The 20,534-nt window shown below is 32.8% G+C and overlaps 2 protein-coding genes across 3 annotated transcripts; one reads left to right on the forward strand and one right to left on the reverse strand.

The window, feature by feature from the left end:
- Positions 1-3,017: 3,017 nt before the first annotated feature.
- On the forward strand, positions 3,018-6,102 carry LOC137810625 (putative pentatricopeptide repeat-containing protein At1g69350, mitochondrial). Its single transcript, XM_068612005.1, has one exon. The coding sequence runs from the start codon at positions 3,456-3,458 to the stop codon at positions 5,931-5,933; it is 2,478 nt and encodes an 825-aa protein (XP_068468106.1). The 5' UTR covers positions 3,018-3,455; the 3' UTR covers positions 5,934-6,102.
- A 6,181-nt stretch (positions 6,103-12,283) lies between these two features.
- On the reverse strand, positions 12,284-19,035 carry LOC137810626 (uncharacterized). Of its 2 annotated transcripts, none has more exons than XM_068612006.1 (4): positions 18,526-19,035; positions 16,083-16,309; positions 14,926-15,742; positions 12,284-14,693 (listed from the first exon to the last, which is right to left on the reverse strand). In XM_068612006.1, exons 2-4 carry the CDS (start codon positions 16,305-16,307, stop codon positions 12,517-12,519), a joined length of 3,219 nt encoding a protein of 1,072 aa, XP_068468107.1. In that variant the 5' UTR covers positions 16,308-16,309; positions 18,526-19,035; the 3' UTR covers positions 12,284-12,516. The 2 variants fall into 2 exon arrangements, with proteins under 2 accessions (XP_068468107.1, XP_068468108.1); XM_068612007.1 differs by lacking the exon at positions 18,526-19,035 and adding an exon at positions 17,669-17,749.
- Positions 19,036-20,534: the final 1,499 nt, after the last annotated feature.

Genomic DNA, 20,534 nt, shown 5'->3' on the forward strand with positions numbered 1-20,534 from the left:
GATTTAATGCATAAAAATTCTTTTGCATTATTTGTTTGAATAGCTTTAAGTTGATACCCGGTTTGTTTTTCAACAAAGGTTTTGAAAGATTTAAAAATAGGTGTAGCTTGGGATTTACGTTGTAAAAGATAAAACCAAGTATATTTTGTGTAAGCATCAAGAAAGCCAATGTAGTAATATGATCCATTAGAAGATGTAGTGGGAGATGGTCCCCAAATATTAATATATATAAGTTGTAAGGGGGTAGTGTAAACAGTGTGAGAATCAGAAAAAGGTAATTGATGAGCTTTACCAAGAATGCATGAATCACATAAATCAGTTTTTTGCAGAAAATGGAAATTTACAGTGTTTGATAATACGATGAATAATAGTGTCATTAGCATGACCAAAACTTGCATGCCATAGAGTGTAAGTGTCAGTAGTATGTGAAACAGTAGTATTATGAGCAGATGATGGAGAGTAGGGAACAAAATCTAAGAAAACATATAGGCATTTCTAAGCCTTCCTTGAAGAAGTATCTCCTTGGTGTCCTGCTTTTTGACAAGACAATGGTGAGGATGAAATTCAAAGAAAACAACATTATCATGAGCAAATTGAGAGATGTTAAGAAGGTTTTTATAGATATGAGGAACATGTAATGGTTTATTCAGAGAGAATATATGATGATTTGTTGGATTAATGAAATCTGCAGAACCAGTATGTTTGATATATAAGCCAGAACCATAACCTATTTTGACAGTTTCGGATCCAGTATAAGGGATTTTGTCATGGAGAGTGGAAGCATCATGCGTAAAGTGATGAGATGCACCACTGTCAGGGTACCAAAGAGATTCAAGGGTAGAGGGAGGAGAACCGAGAATGGATGGTTCATCATTGTCACGTAATGGAGGAGCAAACTGTGAATGGTTAGCAGAAAAAGAAGATGAAGGTTTTCTGTCATACCTATGCCAACAATCAGACACATAATGGTCAGTTTTCTAGCAAATTTGACATTGAATCTTGGTGGAAGAAGTGAAGTTGGAAGAAGATAAAGAAGAGAGCCATGATGGTTTTGGTGTTGATCTGTCACCGACAAACTGAGAAGACTTTGAACTGAACTTGGATCTTGAGAAGCCACGAGTATTTTTGTGCGCATTTGGAGAAGGTTTAACATGATTAAAAGAAGTGGCATTAACCTAATAAAGAAGATCGTTGTTGTTACGATATCTTTCTAAGCGTTCTTCTTGGGCCAAAAGGAGAGCCTCAACTTCTTCTACCGTGTAAGAGTCTGTGCGAGATGTGACAGAGGTAATGAAGGCATTGTACTCTTCGGGCAAGCCATCAAGAATTATTTCAATGTGTTCTTCTATGGAGATGGGCGATCCAACGGCAGCCAGGGAATCAACAGATTTCTTGATGTCTTGAAGATAAACAGAGATGGAACGCTCTCTTTTGGGAGTGCATAAAAGCATGCGTAATTTCTTGATACAGGCTCGGGTCTTTGATGCATAGTGAATCTGAAGATTGGACCAGATTTGATGAGAGGAAGAGAGTCCCACCATGTTGGTAAGAAGAGGGGGAGAAATGGAAGAAAGGAGTCAGGCTACAATGGCCTGATCTTGGCGTTCAAAAGAAAGAAAAGAAGGAGAGAAGGTGGAGGTAGATTCATCTGTAGCGAAGGAAAATCGGGGAGGAGTAGATGCAGCATCCAAGAATTTGGTGAGATTGAGGCTCCGAAGAGTGGCCATGACTTGGTTTTGCCAGATGAGATAGTTACCTTATTCCAATTTGAAGTGAATAGGAGCAGAAAAAATTTGGGTTGTGGTGTTGCTTGAAGATGCAGCGGCAGCGGCAGCGGCAGGGGTGGGTGTTTCATCTGCCATATTGACTCTGGATACCATGTGAGTAAAAAGGGAAAGAGAGAAAAAGAATATAGTGAGAGAATAAGTGGGAAGAGAGAGGCTTTGTATTATTTTTCTATGTAAAACCAGTTACACCAACAGTGCCATGCATAGTTATATTTATATATGGGTGTGAGTACAGTGGCTAGTGGCTGGTATAATAGAGTAACAGAAGCTGTTACAGAGACTAAGTAACACTATTAAAGAAAACAACAAAAAATGAATAGTAAGAATTTATTCATTGAATAAAAAATTGAAAGGGAAAAAAACCTACCAAATAAAAGTGTGTCGGTGGGACACCCCTAAAGTGTCCCTTTTAATTTTATTAATTCGTTGCTGATCAAAAAAAAAAGTGTGTCGGTGGGAATGAAAAGGGTTAGTCTATGAGAAAAAGAGGGCTTAGGGAGAAAAATAGGGCTTAGGGAGTAAAAGGAGGCACGTTAGTAGCGAAAGGAGTGAGAAAATGGATCGAGAAAGGGAAGAATAAACAAACGAAACGCTTACATTTTGGGATTTGATTGAGATGGTTAAGAATAAGGGGGTGGTGGTGATGGAGGATACGAAGGGGAAGTGGTGAACGATGGTGGTAAAGGATAAGAACGATTTGACTAAGTCTCTTTGCGAATCCAAGACAAAGAAAAGAGAAGCATATTTCGTTATATTTTCTTCTTTTGTATATAATATTTTTCATGATTAATGTTGATTCAACAATTGAGGATAAACTTTTGATTCATTACTTAATGGTGTTAGATGTGTTATAATGATAAAAATAAAAGAATGTGGATAGAGGTACGAGAGTGGGCACGAGAGTAGAGTGTTTGTCCCGCTAGTAAATATAATAGGTATGAGACTATCTTAAATATTAACAAAATAAAATTTTATAAAAAATAAAAATCAAAACGAAAAAATTATAATTATATAAATCTTAAAATAAAGTAACTTAAAATAAAATATCAAATAGTTATAATAAACAAATTTGGAATTTTAATCTATATCTACCAATTAAATTCTTAAAACAAATTTAATTTCTATGTAATATGTATAATATTATTATATGGGTTAAATTATATAAATTATTCATTATCTTGAACTTAACTCCATTAATATTTAAAAAGTTAATCATTCATCTTAGTTTCCATCTTCTCTTCTCTCCTCCATCTTGTTCTTCCCTTCCACCCCTTCACTTCCGCACCCAGGTGCAGCCAACCCACACCTACACTTCCTCTTCCCTATTCACTGTTTATCCTAACTTAATCTCTCTCACATTGAAATTTTGCTTTTAAGTTGTCACAGAATGGTTATCATGAACCACTTTATGAACATAAAAAGTAGATTAAATTGAGTTGTTTAAAAGTTAAGGAACCAAACTGAAGATAACATTTCATGGCTGCAATTTAGAAGAATCCAAAAAATTTGTTTTCCCGCGAGCTTGATGCCTCTTCTGAGTCTTCTCTTGTCGTCTCTTCTCCCCTTATTTCCTTTCCTTCATCCTTCCCCATCTTTCTCCTCACTCCATTGCCTTCTTCATTGTCAACCAAAACACAAACACAAAACTAAATATAGCAGAAGAAAAAGATGACATTGTACATGCCATTGTTCAGGTCATGTTTTACCTTAAGATCACTCACCCAACTCCATTCCCACCTCGTCGTCACTGGTCTCCACACCGACCCACTTGCCTCTACCAAGCTCCTCGAGTCCTACGCCCAAATGGGTTCTCTCCCTTCATCAAGACTCGTTTTTGAAACCCACCCATCTCCCGATTCCTTTATGTTCGGTGTCCTCATCAAGTGTTACTTATGGCACCAATTGTTTCACCAAGTGGTTAGCCTTTACAACCATCACATTCAAAAGGGTTCCCACCTCATCCAGAACTGTACTTTCCTTTACCCTTCTGTTCTCAAAGCTGTTTCTGGCGTTGGGGACTTGGTTATGGGCAGGAAAGTGCATGGAAGGATAGTAAGGTCTGGTTTTGGCAATGATCATGTCATTGGCACTTCGTTGTTGAGCATGTATGGGGAATTGGGTTGTTTGAATGATGCCCGGAATGTGTTTGATGAAATGCATGTCAGAGATTTAGTTTCGTGGAGTTCGGTTATTGCGTGTTATGTGGAGAATGGGCGACCGCAACAAGGGTTGGAGATGTTGCATTGGATGGTTTCCGAGCGAATTGAACTGGATTCTGTTACAATGCTCAGCGTGGCTGAGGCTTGTGGCAAGGTTGGTTGCCTTAAGCTGGCAAAATCGGTCCATGGGTATGGAATCAGGAAAGAGATGGTTGGTGATGCGAGTTTGAGGAATGCTCTTATTGTTATGTACAGTCAGTGCAGTTACTTGTCTGGAGCAAAAGGGGTGTTTGAAAGTGTTGGTGACCGAAGTATTTCTTGTTGGACTTCTATGATCTCTTCGTGTTATCAGAATGGATGCTTTGAGGAGGCCATGGATGCTTTTAGGAAAATGCAGGAATCGGAGGTTGAAGTCAATGCGGTGACAATGATCAGTGTTCTGTCTTGTTGTGCTAGGTTAGGCTGGTTGAAAGAGGGAATGTCAGTTCATAGCTTCATATTGAGGAGAGAAATGAACGGTGCTGATCTTGATATAGGGCCTGCACTGATGGATTTCTATGCTGCGTTTTGGAAAATAAGCAGTTGTGAAAAGCTTCTCCATTTAATTGGAAATAGCAGTGTTGTCTCATGGAACACTCTAATATCAATTTATGCGCAGGAGGGTTTAAACAAGGAAGCCATGGTGCTCTTTGCACGTATGTTAGAAAAGGGGCTAATGCCGGACACATTTAGCTTAGCAAGTTCTACTTCAGCCAGTGCAGATGCTGGTTCAATACTATTTGGACAGCAGATACACGGCCATGTGATGAAAAGAGGCTTCCGGGATGAATTTGTTCAGAACTCATTGATGGATATGTATTCAAAATGTGGCTTTGTGGATTTAGCATACACAATTTTTGACAAGATTAGGGAGAAAAGCATTGTGACATGGAACTGTATGATTTCTGGGTTTTCTCAAAATGGCATTTCAGTAGAAGCACTCAAGCTATTTGATGAGATGTACTTCAATTGTATTGACATTAATGAAGTAACCTTCTTAAGTGCAATTCAAGCATGCTCCAATTCGGGTTATCTGGAGAAGGGAAAATGGATTCACCATAAGCTCATTGTATCTGGTGTGCAGAGAGATTTATACATTGATTCAGCTCTGGTTGACATGTATGCCAAGAGTGGGGACCTTCTAACAGCCAAAGGAGTTTTTGATAGCATGGCGGAAAAAAGTGTGGTGTCATGGAGTGTCATGATTGCTGCTTATGGCATACATGGTCATATAACTTCTGCCACCACCCTCTTCACCAAAATGGTAGAGTCACATATTAAACCAAATGGAGTAACTTTCTTGAATATCTTATCTGCCTGCAGACATGCTGGATCAGTGGAAGAAGGAAAGTTCTATTTTGACTTAATGAGGGATTATGGCATAGTGCCTAATGCAGAACATTTTGCCTCTATAGTTGACCTTCTAAGCCGTGCCGGTGATATCGATGGAGCATATGAAATAATTAAGTCAACATGTCTACCTATAGATGCTAGCACATGGAGTGCTTTGCTTAATGGTTGTAGAATACATGGCAGGATGGATTTGATTAAAAACATTCATAAAGAACTTAGAGAAATAAGAACAGATGATACGGGACACTACACTTTGTTATCTAACATATATGCTGAGGGAGGAAACTGGTATGAATCCAGAAAGGTGAGATCAAGGATGGAAGGACTGGGCCTAAAGAAGGTCCCTGGGTTCAGTTCAATTGAGATAGATAAGAAAATTTACAGATTCGGAGCTGGAGATACTTCTTCTGAATGGCAAATGAAAGAAATTTATATGTTTTTACAAAATTTTCAAAGTTTGGCACAGGAACAAGGATGTGATGTAGAATGTCATGGCACAATGTTTGGACCTAGTATGTTTTTTGAGGACCATAGAGCGTATAACTTGCAGAGAGAAACCAGAAGTTGCATTTTGAACAAATCAATTCCATCTTAGAATGATACCATCTTTTCAGGTAAATGTTTGTAGAAATTATTCTGTTGTGTCATACTGGCCAACAACCTATAGAGAATATTTGTGGAGATTAAATTTTTTCTTCTTCTTAATTTGCACTGAAGTTAATTACTCTCTCTATCTCAATAAAAGCAATCTGTTTATTGAGTAAGATTATTTTAGTGAAGTTGTAAAAAATGACATATTCACTGTTGTTTGTAATGTGTGTAAAAATTCTTAAAAAATTGGGGATAATATTTGTAATGTAAACATATATGACTGCTACCTTAACATGGCCAAGGTATAAAATTTCTAATTAAATGGGCATCTTGATGTGAAACTCCAATGGACATGAAACGTATAGCAAAATTTATTGAAAAGGGAAAACAAAACATCAAGAACGTATTAAGGAAGGAACATATGGACAAAGATGAAAGAATTAGAGAAGAAGATAGAAGAAAATAGCATAAAATATATCAAAAAAAAAAACTTCATTTTTTAAAACATAACTCTTTCTTGTTTTGAATATGCTAGAATTAGAATAATATTTCTTCTAGAAGATTCTAGTATTTTCTAAATCAAAATAGTTAAGTGTTTTTAACTAAATCTAACTAACTTAAGAACTAGAGTTAATTAATACACCTAATTATTACTCCCTCGCCATAATTAGGCTAGGAAGGTGAATGTTATGACGCGATTTGTGGCTCTCCTTATGCAAAGTATACTTGAAAATTAATGTAAGATTTAAGTGTTTTGAGGATTTGATAATAAGTTTTGTTTATGAAACACTTATTGTTCTTTTTCCAAAGCAATGTGGTGTTTTCTTTTCTTCCTATGCCTTTTAATATTTTCATTTTTACTCCTTTTTTTTTGTTCAAACATATAGTCTTTCTAGATATTTGCTTGAGTTATTCGGTTGAAATTCTTTGAGAGTTGATAGATCACATTTTTTATGGAAGGTTCCAAATGGCTTTATGACTACAAAAGAATTAAGAGTTCATAGACATATGACTTAATTTGATGATAGAAGTAATACATGTAGGTTGTTATCTTCTTTTTTTTTCTATTCTTCTTTTTACTTTCTTTCTTCACTTATTATTTTTTTTCTCTCTCTCTAATTTCTTTCTTTCTTTATCTTCATTCTAATTTTTTGGAAAGATGTCTCTTAACTTACACAATCAAATCACACTTTAGTGTAGAAAAGAAATAATGAATTGGTGAATGTTTAGTTTTAATTTGGTTTTGTTGGTATTGGAATTGTCAATTAGTGCATTGGAATGTTTGATTTAAAATTACTACTACCATGTTTTTATTGGTTTTCAATTTGTTATTTAGTTGAACCAGTGAATTTGAGTGGTAATAGTTGTGGTTAACATATGATGAATAATATTTATTTTAAGGTTTGAATTTAGTGAAACTTGAAATTTTCAAAAACTAATTGTAAAGTGATGGCTGAGATAAAAATAATTTGTCTCTCTCTCTCTCCTTTCTTTTTCTTCTCTAAAGATAAAATTATTTTTTATGTCCTTCTATCCATGGTAGTAAAATCATATTTTATTCATTCTCTTTTAAGAAAATATTCCACTTATGATTTCTATAAAATGATTTTTATCCTTAGTTATTTAATTTGAGTCCTTTTATTATATTTTTTTAGTCCCTAGAATATGTAGATTTTTTACATTTATTTTCTATTTTTAAAAGAATAAGTTTAAATGAAAAATAAAAGCTAGAGATGGAAACAAGAACTAATAAATAAATAAATTATAAGTTCTAATATGAAAAGCAAGGATTTAAACCAAAAAATATATAAAAATTATAAAATTGTAGGAACTAAAAAAATATGACTACATATAGAAAACCATTTAAGTTAGGATTACAGCAAATATATAGAATGATATTAAAAGATGGGTGATGGTAATTAGCGAATGATTTGGTGAAGAAGGAAGATTGAAGATGAGAAAGAAGGAAAAAAAGTGGGTAGGGGAAAAGGACAAAGAAAGTAAGAGCAGAGCACTGAAATGGGATATGAATTATGATAAGTTGGGGAATGAATGAATGACAAGAAAGGTACTTTGGCTATGTTGTGTTAGAAAAACAGTGATAGAGAGAGAGAGAGAGAAAGATCTTCAAGAACAGAACCAAATTATGTGTTATTTTATGGTAAAAAAGTAAGTACCAACAACAACTAAACAGAGACATAGCCAATCAAAATTAAGTATTTATTTCACACTCTCTCTCTCTTTCTATGTGGTACCATCTATGTATGTCCCACACAACACTTAATAATATTATTCTATTATGTTATTTCATTCTTTTCTATGTACTGTTTCCCTCATTTTAAAAATATTATTAAATGTAAACCTTAAAATTGTGCATGGTTTAATTTAATTATTACACTATTTAACCTATTTTTATAATAATATACTGAAATAAAAAAGTTAACCTATTTTTCACCAGATTTTTTTCTAGGTCACCGGTTATCTTCTTCTTTTTTAATTATGTAGTTTGTTGATAAAAAAAAATGTGAAAAAGGATGTAAATCTTGGTCAACTAAAATTCGGATTTTTATTCTTTTATCTTTTTTCCTTAAAAGAGAATAATTAGTTTATAAATGATAGAAAGAAGAAACTTATGTCTCTTATCCTAAACCAATGAATTTACAAAACTCATCAACAGAATGGTATAAATAAATTAAACATAAACATATTATATTACTGCTAAAACAAATTAAACATGTATCTTTCAAGAAATATTTTATTTTTAAAAAATTATATTTATCTTCCTCAAATTATAAGTAATCTTTAACATTTTTTTCTAGTTTGGAGCAGGAGTGACAAAAAAGTTTGATCAATTTGATATGTTTTGTCCTGGTAAAAAATAAGACAGAATAGAATGATCCACCATAATAAATTGGGTTTACAATTTTTGTGGGTCCTGTCAATTCTCTTTTTATTTTTGTCTTTTTAAAATATGAGTTATATACATATATATTAAAAACATAATTAATTATATAAATATTTTCTAAATTTTTAACTAATTAATTATATCTGTAATTGGATAAATTAAAATAATTAAAATATTTATATATTAAATTAGAATTGATTGATAAGTGTCAATAATTTAAGTTATGATACTAGTACAAGTTGGCAATTTTTTAAATAATATAAAAATTTAAGATTTTTAACTATTTTTTATTTTAATTTTTAATTTTAAGAAATCAAATTCTAATTCTTCAATTTGGTAAGGTAGGTGAGACAGTGAAAACGGATTTAGGAATTGACAGTTTGACAAACCAGTTTACATGCTAATGTTTACTTTTTCGCCTCTAATTTTAAAATATACATTCACTTATTTTAGTAATAAAACAACATTCATATTTTTAACTTTAAATAAATATATATTTTTTATCATTTTTAATAAATAATATTCATATTATTTATACTTTTAATAAAAATGACACTCAATTTCCTTATTTCATTTAAAAATAATATATTGACTAAAATTTAAATAAAAATTATGAAAATTATTAATTAAATTTTAAAATATAAAATTAAATATTTTATTACAAATAATAAATTAAAAAATATCTTATTGCAAATAATAAATTAAAAAGTATTTTATAAATAAAATATTGAAGATGGATATTACTTTATTAAAATATAAAGAAAATGGGTATCATTTTATAAAAAAATATAAAAAAGTAAAACACAATAGAAATGGGTTTCATTTATTAAAAACACAAAAATAATATAAATTATAAAAATATGAATATCATTTTATTGAAAACACATAAATAAGTGCCTATTTTATTTATACTAAATACGGCTTTGAAAAAATTGTTTAGAATTAATTATTTCTTATAGCCTATTAAAAAAAATTATTTAATGAAAACTCAAACACACAAAAATCAATTGATATTGAAATGCTAAGAAATGTGTATCTTTCTCTTTATTGATCTTTAGAAAAATAAATCCTTTTATCTCAAAAGATGAAAGCACAAGGGGAAAAAATGGTAGAAATTTGAATCATAGACAATTTAAGATGCCCTCAGAAATCTAAGAAGTCATTGTCATCTATGGAAGGTGTCTCTTCTCTAGAATTTATAAATAGAAAATATCAACTTTATTTTTCATTCTTATTTTACAATAATTGTGCCATTTGTAATAATCAACACTAGTCCAACAAAACATAATTAATATGTGGTCAAGATACAACTTAAATCAATAATTGCTTAAAAAATTACAATTCATTTATTTTTTGCACATATATTTTTGTCTCTTGTCACTTTCATGTGTGTAGGACTATTCTTGTCTAACTTATTTTAATTTAAGATATTCTTTTGCTCCTTTACCAATGAAACAAAAAGGTTAAAAAGTATAAAAATAAATAAATAAATATGATAATAGACCAATGTATTAGAATAACAATATGCACTTGTGAACAATTCTGTTTGGCATCTTGTCTTGTTTACTCTTCTTTTTTTTCTTGTCTTTACCATGTGAACCAATCTTGTATGTAGCAGGTCAGAAAAAGAATCAAAAAAGACCACACAACCTTTGCCTTTTTTTTTCCTTCTATTGTTTGAGTTAAAAGAGAGAAAAGTAAAAGAACAAAAGATGAGCATTTTCAGTCATCTAAATGACTTTTTCTAATATGGTCAGGGGTGGACAAACATGTTAGCATCCTTTGTTTTGGTTTTCTGAGTCAATCATTCAAAAGCTTCACTTAAATTATCTTCTTTTATTGTTCCTGCACCTATTCAACAGAGATGACATTAGTTGCACACTCTCACTAATAGTTAGACAGAAATAACAATAGTTTGGACATAGAAATTACTGAGACTTCTTCATAGAGAAATTGAGTGAACACAAACAAATGAAATAGAAAATAAGAGTGAACATTGAGTTGTCTAGTTTAATAGTTTATATAAATTTAGAACACAAGTAAAACTAGATTTAAATATAATTTCAATTAGGGTTTGAGTTTGTAGTTTGATCTATTAAAATTTGGAAATGATTGTTTTTTACTGTGACAATGGTTCAGCACTTATGTATTGCATGGAAAGAATGTCAAATGATAACTAGAAGTGATATTTACTAATTTTGTAATATAATATTAATATTGATAAGTATGTGTTTCAAAATATTTAAAAATATAAAATATAAGTTATTTATCTATCTTAAGATTATTGTTATGTTGAATGTTTTAAAAAAAACTCCTCTCTCATGTGGGTAGAGAACAAAAAAATTATAGAATCAATTATCTTTTAAGCTCTTAACTTTCTATTTTAATTGTATTGAACACACTCATTTTTCAAACATTCTTAAAATAATATTTTTGTCAAAAATTAAAATTGTTTCAGTTCAAGTAAACTAATTCTTGTATAGAAATTAATGAGAAATATTTTCAATTCAACTTTCACATAAAAATAATTTTACCTAAAAATATTTTTATTTTCTTCTCCCCGAGTCTAGAGATTATTTTTGTCTCTCAACAGTTGTAAAGTGTAACTGACAATCTTAGTAAAGTGTTTAATGCTTACTTTAACTTATTTTTTTGTTTTCTTATAACATGTTTTGAAACACTTTAAAACCTATGTCAAAGCAACAAAAGATCCTTAAAACATAAACCAAGTTAGAGAACAAATGCAAGTCCCACTTATGACTTAGTGATGGTCATCTTAAGCTCAAACATGGATTTTATAGTAAAATAATATCTTTTCTCCCACACAGACAGCACTCTTTGCGTTAAATTTTAGTATTTTAGTACTTCTTCAACCAACCAACGTGCAACAAAATTAACAAACAATTCATGTATCACCCTATGGGAGCATTCTTCTCAGACTAATGCAGAGGGAAAGGTACACTGCACTGCAACATATTCCAATAATTTATTGGTGTGTTCCTCAAACTATCTAATAAGCCTGAGATTCCAACATTTATGAGACAAGTTTGATCAATTTTTTCCTCCACCTACCATTGACCAGCTTCAAACGGACCATAGAATGAAAAGAGAAAACTTTGCACATGCTTTGAAAATAAAAAATAAAAAAAGAATAAAATATAATGGGAAAAATTTATACCTATGGTTCCTTGACAATTACAAACATTTTATTAAGTCTATGATTACACAACAAAATGAGCTGTGCTTTGGGACCACAATATGACCATACATATCCATAACAAAGGAATAAATATAATAAATTGACACTATAATGTCAAAAAAATGTAAGCTAATATAAATCCTATTAGATTAAGATGGAGAATCAACTCATGCAGAGTGAGACTGTAATCATAAAATCATTGATAAAAATCCTAGAATGTGAGAGCAGTGAATGGAAGGAACACTGTATATATCTCAACAGTTCTATAGAAAAAATGAGAAGAAATCATGCAACATTATTTAAGAATAATACAAGTTGTTACCACCCCAAAGACTGAGAATCAAGCATAAACCCAAATACGGGTTGAAAAATTTACAAGAGAAATCTCCATGCCTGAGAACATCATGTGTTCCATTAATATGAAAACCGGCACTGCTTACCTCTATAAATTGTCATCTAAAAGTTTTAAGCCTCTTATAGTGATTAGGTTAACTGGATCAATGGAGGGTTACCAGCCGGGCACCTCTGTCGGCGGGGCCTTCTGGTTGTCTTGCCCCAACCTGTTAGGCTTCTATCCTCCAATCCAATTTCAATGTTATTAAGCTGCTGCATAAGTGGGGTGCTAGTTTCATTCGTTGCCATTGGTGTAGGGGGAGAGGGGGCAACCTGTGTCCGTCGCCTCCCCCGGCCACCACCATTCCTAGATGAGCTTCTCCTAGTTAATCCTGAATTCCATGAATAACCTGTTCCCCTCATGATCCCACCAAATGTCTGAAGATCTTCTGTTACTTCATGCCTTGATAAAGATGCAAGGCCTGGAAGAATGTCCCTTTGGAAGTCCCTTCGCTGCCGCCCTCTCCTTGCTGGCCCCTTTCGTGTCCGAGTTGGCAACAAAGTAATTGTTTCTTCCACTTTGAAGTTTTCAGGAACAAGAGGCTTGGGCATGTAGTCTTCTTCCTTGGTGTGCGGCAAGTTCAATGTCATTGCCTCGAAGTAATCCAATCCTCCATAGGAACGCTCATCGTTGTCCTCAGCATCTTTTTCCCTTGAAACATCACACTTTCCCTCTTGATTATCTTTGCATGAGGAAGCTATATCTGCAAACCAATTTAGCAGGTCCACCTTTGGACATTCTGATGGACTCTCACTGGTCACAACGTCCACTTCACAGGAAAGAGATGACAGGACAACAATTGCCTCTGCTGCCTTTGTCATAAGTTCATTATCCTTTGGCTGTTCAACTGTATTCTGTAGGACTTGCGATGATGGTAGAGAATTTTCAAGAGGCTTTTCTTCTGAAAGAACATTCTCCTCTGTCTCAACAACAACAGGGGCTTCTAAATCTATATCTGTCTTCATTTTTACATTGTCACTTGGTATAGTTGTGAAAGATCCTTCATCCTCACTCATACTCAAGTTCAGATCAATTTGATTTCTAGAGTCTGCTTTTGCAGGAGACCTTGTCTTGCTAGCAGCAGTTTCAGTGAATGCTTCATTGTCCAACTCAACTGCAGCAGCATCACAAGGCAAGTTAATATCAAATATCTGTTTTTTCTTATTTTCCACTGTCTTTACATCAGATGGATTAGGGTTTGATACAGATGGAGAAGTGATTGAAGACAACTCCTTGGCAGAAATATGAGGCTTCTCAAATATGGGAACACCAAGAATTTTCTTATCCCTGGGTCTTTCATATACCTCTGTCCGCCTCACCTCAATGTCATTGGAACACAAAACTGAAGTTATATTGTGCATAGGTTCCTTTCCAGTTTCATCGTTGTTGGACAATGAGGCAGCACGGAATAAGCCTGACTCACCTGCAGAGTTTTGTACTCCATTCTTACAAGTTGTTTTTCCTCTAAGCCAGGGTAACATAACATGACACTCCTCATTCTTCTGTTCTCCATCAATTATCCCAGTGCCTGACTGGGGAACTAGGTTGTTGGATGAACCATTTGGAAGCAGAACATTCAAGTCAATATCTTTTCCAGACCTTAAGTTATTACAATTTGAATCTGAACCCCTACAGGATTTCGATGAAACATTGTTGATAAAGTGATCAAGCATTATCTTAGAGTCATTTTTATGATTGAGATAGTCGTAGCTAATAGAAGAGATGTTCAATGATGGTTCCTTGGACCCAGATGAAGACCCAGGGCAAAATCCATTCTGTAGAGGTGCATCACAACGAGAACCTGTGTTAGGCTTGGAATTCATATTTAGAGGCCAGCATTCTTCCAATATCCCATTGCTTTGTGACTGGGAACTCCTAGTCAAAGCACCAGATGCATGACATGGAGGTGTCTGAATTGGCATCAACCTCTGGCTTAGGCTGCTATTGGCCATTTCCCAAGAAGAAGCTGAATGAGACCAAGACTTAGATAAATCAGATGAAGGAGCAGCTGCAAAAAGACCAGGTCTAAGTAATGGTATCACAGACTCAGGTTGCTTGTTGATGGGGTATTCATGATTTCTTTCACTGATATGCAAATCACTAACTGTCTTTTCCCTCCATATGTCAGCCTTGTTTCGACCATTTAGATAATCAGATGCAGGTTCATGAAATTTGCTAAGTGCATCTTGTAATGTTTGGGAAGATAAGGGTGATTTCTCCAGTCTGAGGACATGAGGACCAGATTGTGTGTTGATGGTTCCTTTCCCTGTCAATGTTTGCAACATGATTGTCATCGAATAATTATGATCAGAAGTAAATATCAATAGGGATTGTTTCCAGATAAGAAAGACAAATGTACTCCAAAAATATAGAAACACAAAGGAAATTTTACTTGGAGCAAAAAGATTCAATTGTACTACTAATAAAAAATAGTTTATAAACATGCACCAAGAAGAAAGGCAACAAAGTGTGTAGTGTACAGTAGTTCATTCTCTAACCTGCCCCAGGCACTGATTGATACCACCCTTTTCCACCCCTATTGATCTCAAAATAACCATTATTTTGGGCCCAACTGTCCGTTCCATGATGTGAGTTGAGCAATTGTTCCCTAGATAAACCAAAAAACTCTGACTTTTGTTTGGGAGCGGCAGAGAGACCAGAACATTCAGCTGCCACTTGACAAGGATTACGGTTCAGAAGGTGAACATGTGGAGAATTGTACGTTTCTTCCACCTGAAGAGGTTCATTTAAGTCAGCCAAACCATTTCTTCTCCTTACAGATTGCTCAGATCTTGAAGTGTCTTCTTGATTGCCAGTCTTCTCACCATTGCCAAAAAAATGTTCCACATCACCCTCCTTTCCATTTTTACAGTTTCGATCAGGAAGAAAGAATGATGGATCACTTGTCTTTTCATCACTGAGCTTTTCACTTTCCTCGGTATCAATGTACTCATCAGCAGGAAGGTGAAGGTCAAACATTTTTCTCCTCACCTTCGAGGGTCTGGACTCAAGCACCTCAACATCTTTTGAACTACATCCATTTGGGGATGGAAACGGACTTGTTTGTTTGCCAATCCCTTTCATTGAATCCAAAGGAGAATAAATGCCCTCAACTCCAGACACAGATGTTTTAGCACAAGTAGAATTTCCCAAGGGAATATGCCATTTTTGTCCGGCATCATTTGTTAATTGAGATGCCATTTGACCTGTGGAACATGATGCCTCAATTGGTATCTGATTTCTGTTTAATTCTTTCTTTTTAACCTCACTCATCAAATCCCTTTGTATTCTGTACAGACGGTGAAGTTCATAGACCTGCTCGAAAATACATAGTTTAAATACATCAACAGGTTCAACAATCATGGCATACAACAAGAACTTAAGCTTAAAAAAACCATCACCATGTTAAAGGAAATCTAAAACTGAGTGAACTTAATCTTGCAACATAATAATAATGATAAGTTACTAAGTTATCAGCTCCCGCTGCAACTATTGAAAAATAACACGCTGACAAACATTTCTAAGATGCATAAAGAAAAAAAAATACAAGAAAAAATGAACTAACAAGACTCAATCCATAAACACCAAAACCACACCATACAAACTATTCATGCTGCAGGGAAAAGGACAAAGATCGAAACTGGAAGTTTCCTACCTGATTTTTAAATATGGCCTCGTGCTCAAGCATCATCCGCTTTACAGCATCCTTATCATATCCAGAACATGCATCTGTTGCAGAACTTGGCAAATAACTATTATAGTACTGCCCATTTGAGAGCGATTTATCCCCATAGAATAGGGGCCAGCCACAACTGCTGGATTCCTCATTAAGATCTCTCATTGAGTAATATCCTGGAAGATTCTGGACTTTGGTTCCCATTCCTGAAAATTGATCAGTGACATACAAATGAGCACAAATTCACATTTAAGATGCTGCAATGTATCAACTACTACAAACCCAATCAACAAAAAGCAGTCAAACAACTGAACACAAATCCAGACTTACTGGCATAACATGGAATAATAGCACAGAATCTCAATTTTTAACAAAAAAAATTGAATATCCAGAAACTTCCTGTTTTTAACAAAAAATTGAATATCATTTGAATGGCTTAGTAAATCTCTCAACACACAATCAACATGGTAAGAATTGGATTGATTGAATTTTCTGCACTTCAGTTCATTTTACCCCAAGAATAAGGGTGTCAAAACAAAGAATTGGATTCTTCAAAGTAAACCCCCGCCTATAAAACCCCTTTCACTCCCTCCTTTGTACTTGTTCCTATGACATGCATCTTAAATCTTAACCAGTTGCAATTATAACTTATTTCTTTCTATTTCAAGCAATGTAAAGTTTTTAGATACTGAAGCTAAAAGCCTCTAAATGCATGATGATACTTGAGCTAATTTTGTGGAATGCACTGAATCAGAGCCTACTACTTTTAACATTATCATCAACTTTTATGATACAAGAAAGATGTACTTCATCCAATATAGAAAAGGAAGGACATGCATTTATGAAAAGGATTTAATTTCAAACAAGAATTTCCATGTTAGCTACATAAAATATATTATATGTTCAAAATTATTGTAGGATACAACAATTACCAGTTCACATTACCAAAACCAGTTGAGAATTTTTAAAATTACAAATTCTTCCGGTTGCAGATGGAAATGAAACACCCTTGAACCGAGGATTTTCCGCCACTGAATGCGTAAATGCATTGTCGTTACATTACACTAGTGCTTGCTTTGACACATAAAAGGATTTATAGTAGGGATCATTATTATTGTTAAAACAAACCGAAAACAACAGTTGACCAGCAAACCACCCACCATTTGTTAAAGATGCAACAATAGATTTGAAGTCAATTAATAGAAGGAATATAACAATTACTAGTTCACATTACCATAACCAGTTGACAATTCACAAATTACCAATACTTAGGTTAGGGATGCAGATAGGAATGCAACACCCTTAAAAAGAAGATTTTAAACCGTCAATGCGTAAATGCATTACCGTTACTCTACTTCTTACTTACTTTGACACACCAAAGGTTTTATAATAGGGATCATTATTATGGTAATAACAAACAGACAACAACCGTTGAAGAGAAAACCTCCCACAATTCGCTAAAGCTGCGATAATAAACTTGAAGACAATCTAAGGCACCAATCCAAACAATATAAACTGGCCCATTTACCCCAATCTGGAAATACATCATTATATTGAATACCCACTAGATTCTCTTGGTGTGTCCAAATATTTTGTTGTTGAGAACTTGTCCAAGAATGCCAACTAGTACAGTTGAACACAACCATTACCCCTGCCAGTAATAATCACTCTATGAAAGTAATAACCAAATCCGCAGAACAACATTTGGTAGAAATGTGGAAAAGGTTTACAAATTCATAGACTATCAAAACAAGGCAAACAAAAGCTGAAATATATGCATAAAAGCAGCACAAGCACAAGTGATTACAATAAACCTAAACCTTGGCAAAGTAAACAACCTTCTATAACACGAGTTTTATCAATGCTTTCAGATGCATGAAACACATTCAAACTTACCAATTAATCTCAGGCCTGGGAAATTTACAAAATCTTTGCAAATAGTTGATGAAAAATTTCCAGAGCGATTACAAACAAGGCACATCATAAAGTCACCCACAATTTTAGGGAACACTGATCCCTCACTTCAATTCAGACTTCATAGGCAGAAAGATTGAAGGACCAAACACAGGACAAATGAATGACAAAATTCAATTAAACAGATCCACTTTAGCAATTATCTAAACCAACACAACAGCAGATGCTTTCAACCTGAAGAAGCATTTGAAAGCCTAAAATTAAGTATCAGAACATTCCATCAACGAAATTCAAAGCCTAATTTAAAACGAAAACAGCTGTGGGTCGGAGTTCATTGGAGTAACAATCCCCAAACAACAGAATCCAAGGAAAACTTTCAACACAGTAAAAAAAGGACAGGAGATAAAACAACAAAACCAAAAATTCACCAACTGAAAAAAAAATATATAGGCACACATAATTACATAAATTAATAAAAAAAAAACAGTGAGAGTAAAAGCAAATTTACCTCAGACCCACATCCTCTAAACACCTCCTTTCAAGAATCCCACAGAGATTCCACCATTCAAGGCACCAACACAATCAGAGGGAGAAGAGAGGAGAGAGAGAGAGAGAGAGAGAGAGAGAAAATTCAGAGCCTTTTTAGTCTCCTACTATTTGAAGCCCAAAAGGGTAACTAGAACTGAAACCAATAACAATTATAAGACAAAATAACACAGAGGGTCTTGTTGTAACACCATTGAAGGAGCTTAGATCGTCATCAGGTTGAAGAAAAGGAAGAGATTTCGATCTGCTGGGCCAGCCACTCTTCCTTCTCTCTCTTTCTCTCTCAAAGAACACTCACAAAATTAGGAGAAGAAAGAATGGACCTTTTTTTAGAGAGAGAAACATTTTTAAAGAGAGAGATCCCAGATAAGAAATCTTCACACAAACAAACGACCTTCTAAGAACAGTGACATGAAATTTGTCAACATCCGGTCTCTTTTTATTCTCTGCTTTTTCATCACTCCTCTCTCTCTCTCTCTTAACCTTCCTTTACCATTTATATTATATAAAAATAAAAATTATTTTTTGGCTTTTTTTTTTTCAGAATATATTTTTATTTATCAGAAATAAATGGGCATTTCTAGATTCTCTCCATCTTCCTTGTTTTTTCCAAACCATATCAATAATCAAATTACTGTCTATTATTATCATTAAAAGATAACAGAAGATTTCAGCATAACTATCCATACTATCAGACTTCAGATTTAACATTTGGACATACATAAATATATATCAACTTTTATTAAAAACTTACACAATTTAATATCTTTCCATTAAATTTTTTTCTTTTTCAAAAATGATAGTTGTATTTAAAGCTTTTTAACATAGACTACATATACCAAATAATTTTATATTGATCCAAAATGACTAAATAACTATTACTCAAAATTAACATAATATATTTTTCTAAGTACACTAAAATATGAATAATTTAATTATTTATTATTTCATCTTAACAAAATTTTATATAAACAATCATAATGATAAAAAATTATATAAAATTATTGACGAGCTAGCATTTGAAAAAAATATTTATGTAATATATATATATATATATATATTAAATTATATAATAGTTTAAATTTAGTCGTAATGAACCTATAATGTGAGAAAATTTCCCATTATTAAATAATTAGTTTTTCAGTATAGTTTTAAGACGATTATTATAAAACATAATATTAGTATAAAAATAACAATAGATTTATCATGCATACATATATGTGGTGATTACATTTCCGAGTGAAAAGCCTTTAAATAGGAAAATTAGTTAATATTTTAAATTTGATTGCATGAGTAACTTATTAAGGAGAATAGATTATTTTGCATTAAAGTTTTACATTGACTTATCATAAAGATATTTTGTATTGATTTTTTTATTTTTATAACTATTCAAAAATGCTAAGTCCTTTTATAATTAACATAAAATATATTTTTTTTCGCCTTGAAAATAAATGCATTTCTCTTTGAATTAAATGATGTAATTAAGGTTCGAGCAATTATATTTATCTTTACTGTACTAATTATACTAATTAAATAATGTAAAGTTTATGTTCAGTTATTATAACGGACCACGAATAATATGTATTAATATAAATATTATCAAATAAATACTTGCATCAATTTCATTTAGAAAATTTAAATATTTTTATTCTTTTCAATTTTGTTTAATTTTATTTTTCATTGTCTAAATTTAGTATTCATGGTTTTAGTTCATATTTTTTAATAAGACTCTTTTAGTTTTATTAATTTTTTTTATCGACTTTTTTTTTAAGTCCTCTATCTAAACGTAGTTAAATATTTCGTTTATATGACTAATACTTACAACTCATTTATATGACCATTTACTTTAATTTTATACTCTTTATCATATTTAACCACATGTTTAGTTTCCTTTTTGAAAAATTATTTTAACAATGTATTAATATCTAATTTAGTCAAGATTTTTTTTTTCAAATTGTGAAAACTAAAAAG

Source organism: Phaseolus vulgaris, chromosome 2 (assembly GCF_000499845.2).
Source record: "Phaseolus vulgaris cultivar G19833 chromosome 2, P. vulgaris v2.0, whole genome shotgun sequence".
Taxonomy (NCBI): domain Eukaryota; kingdom Viridiplantae; phylum Streptophyta; class Magnoliopsida; order Fabales; family Fabaceae; genus Phaseolus; species Phaseolus vulgaris.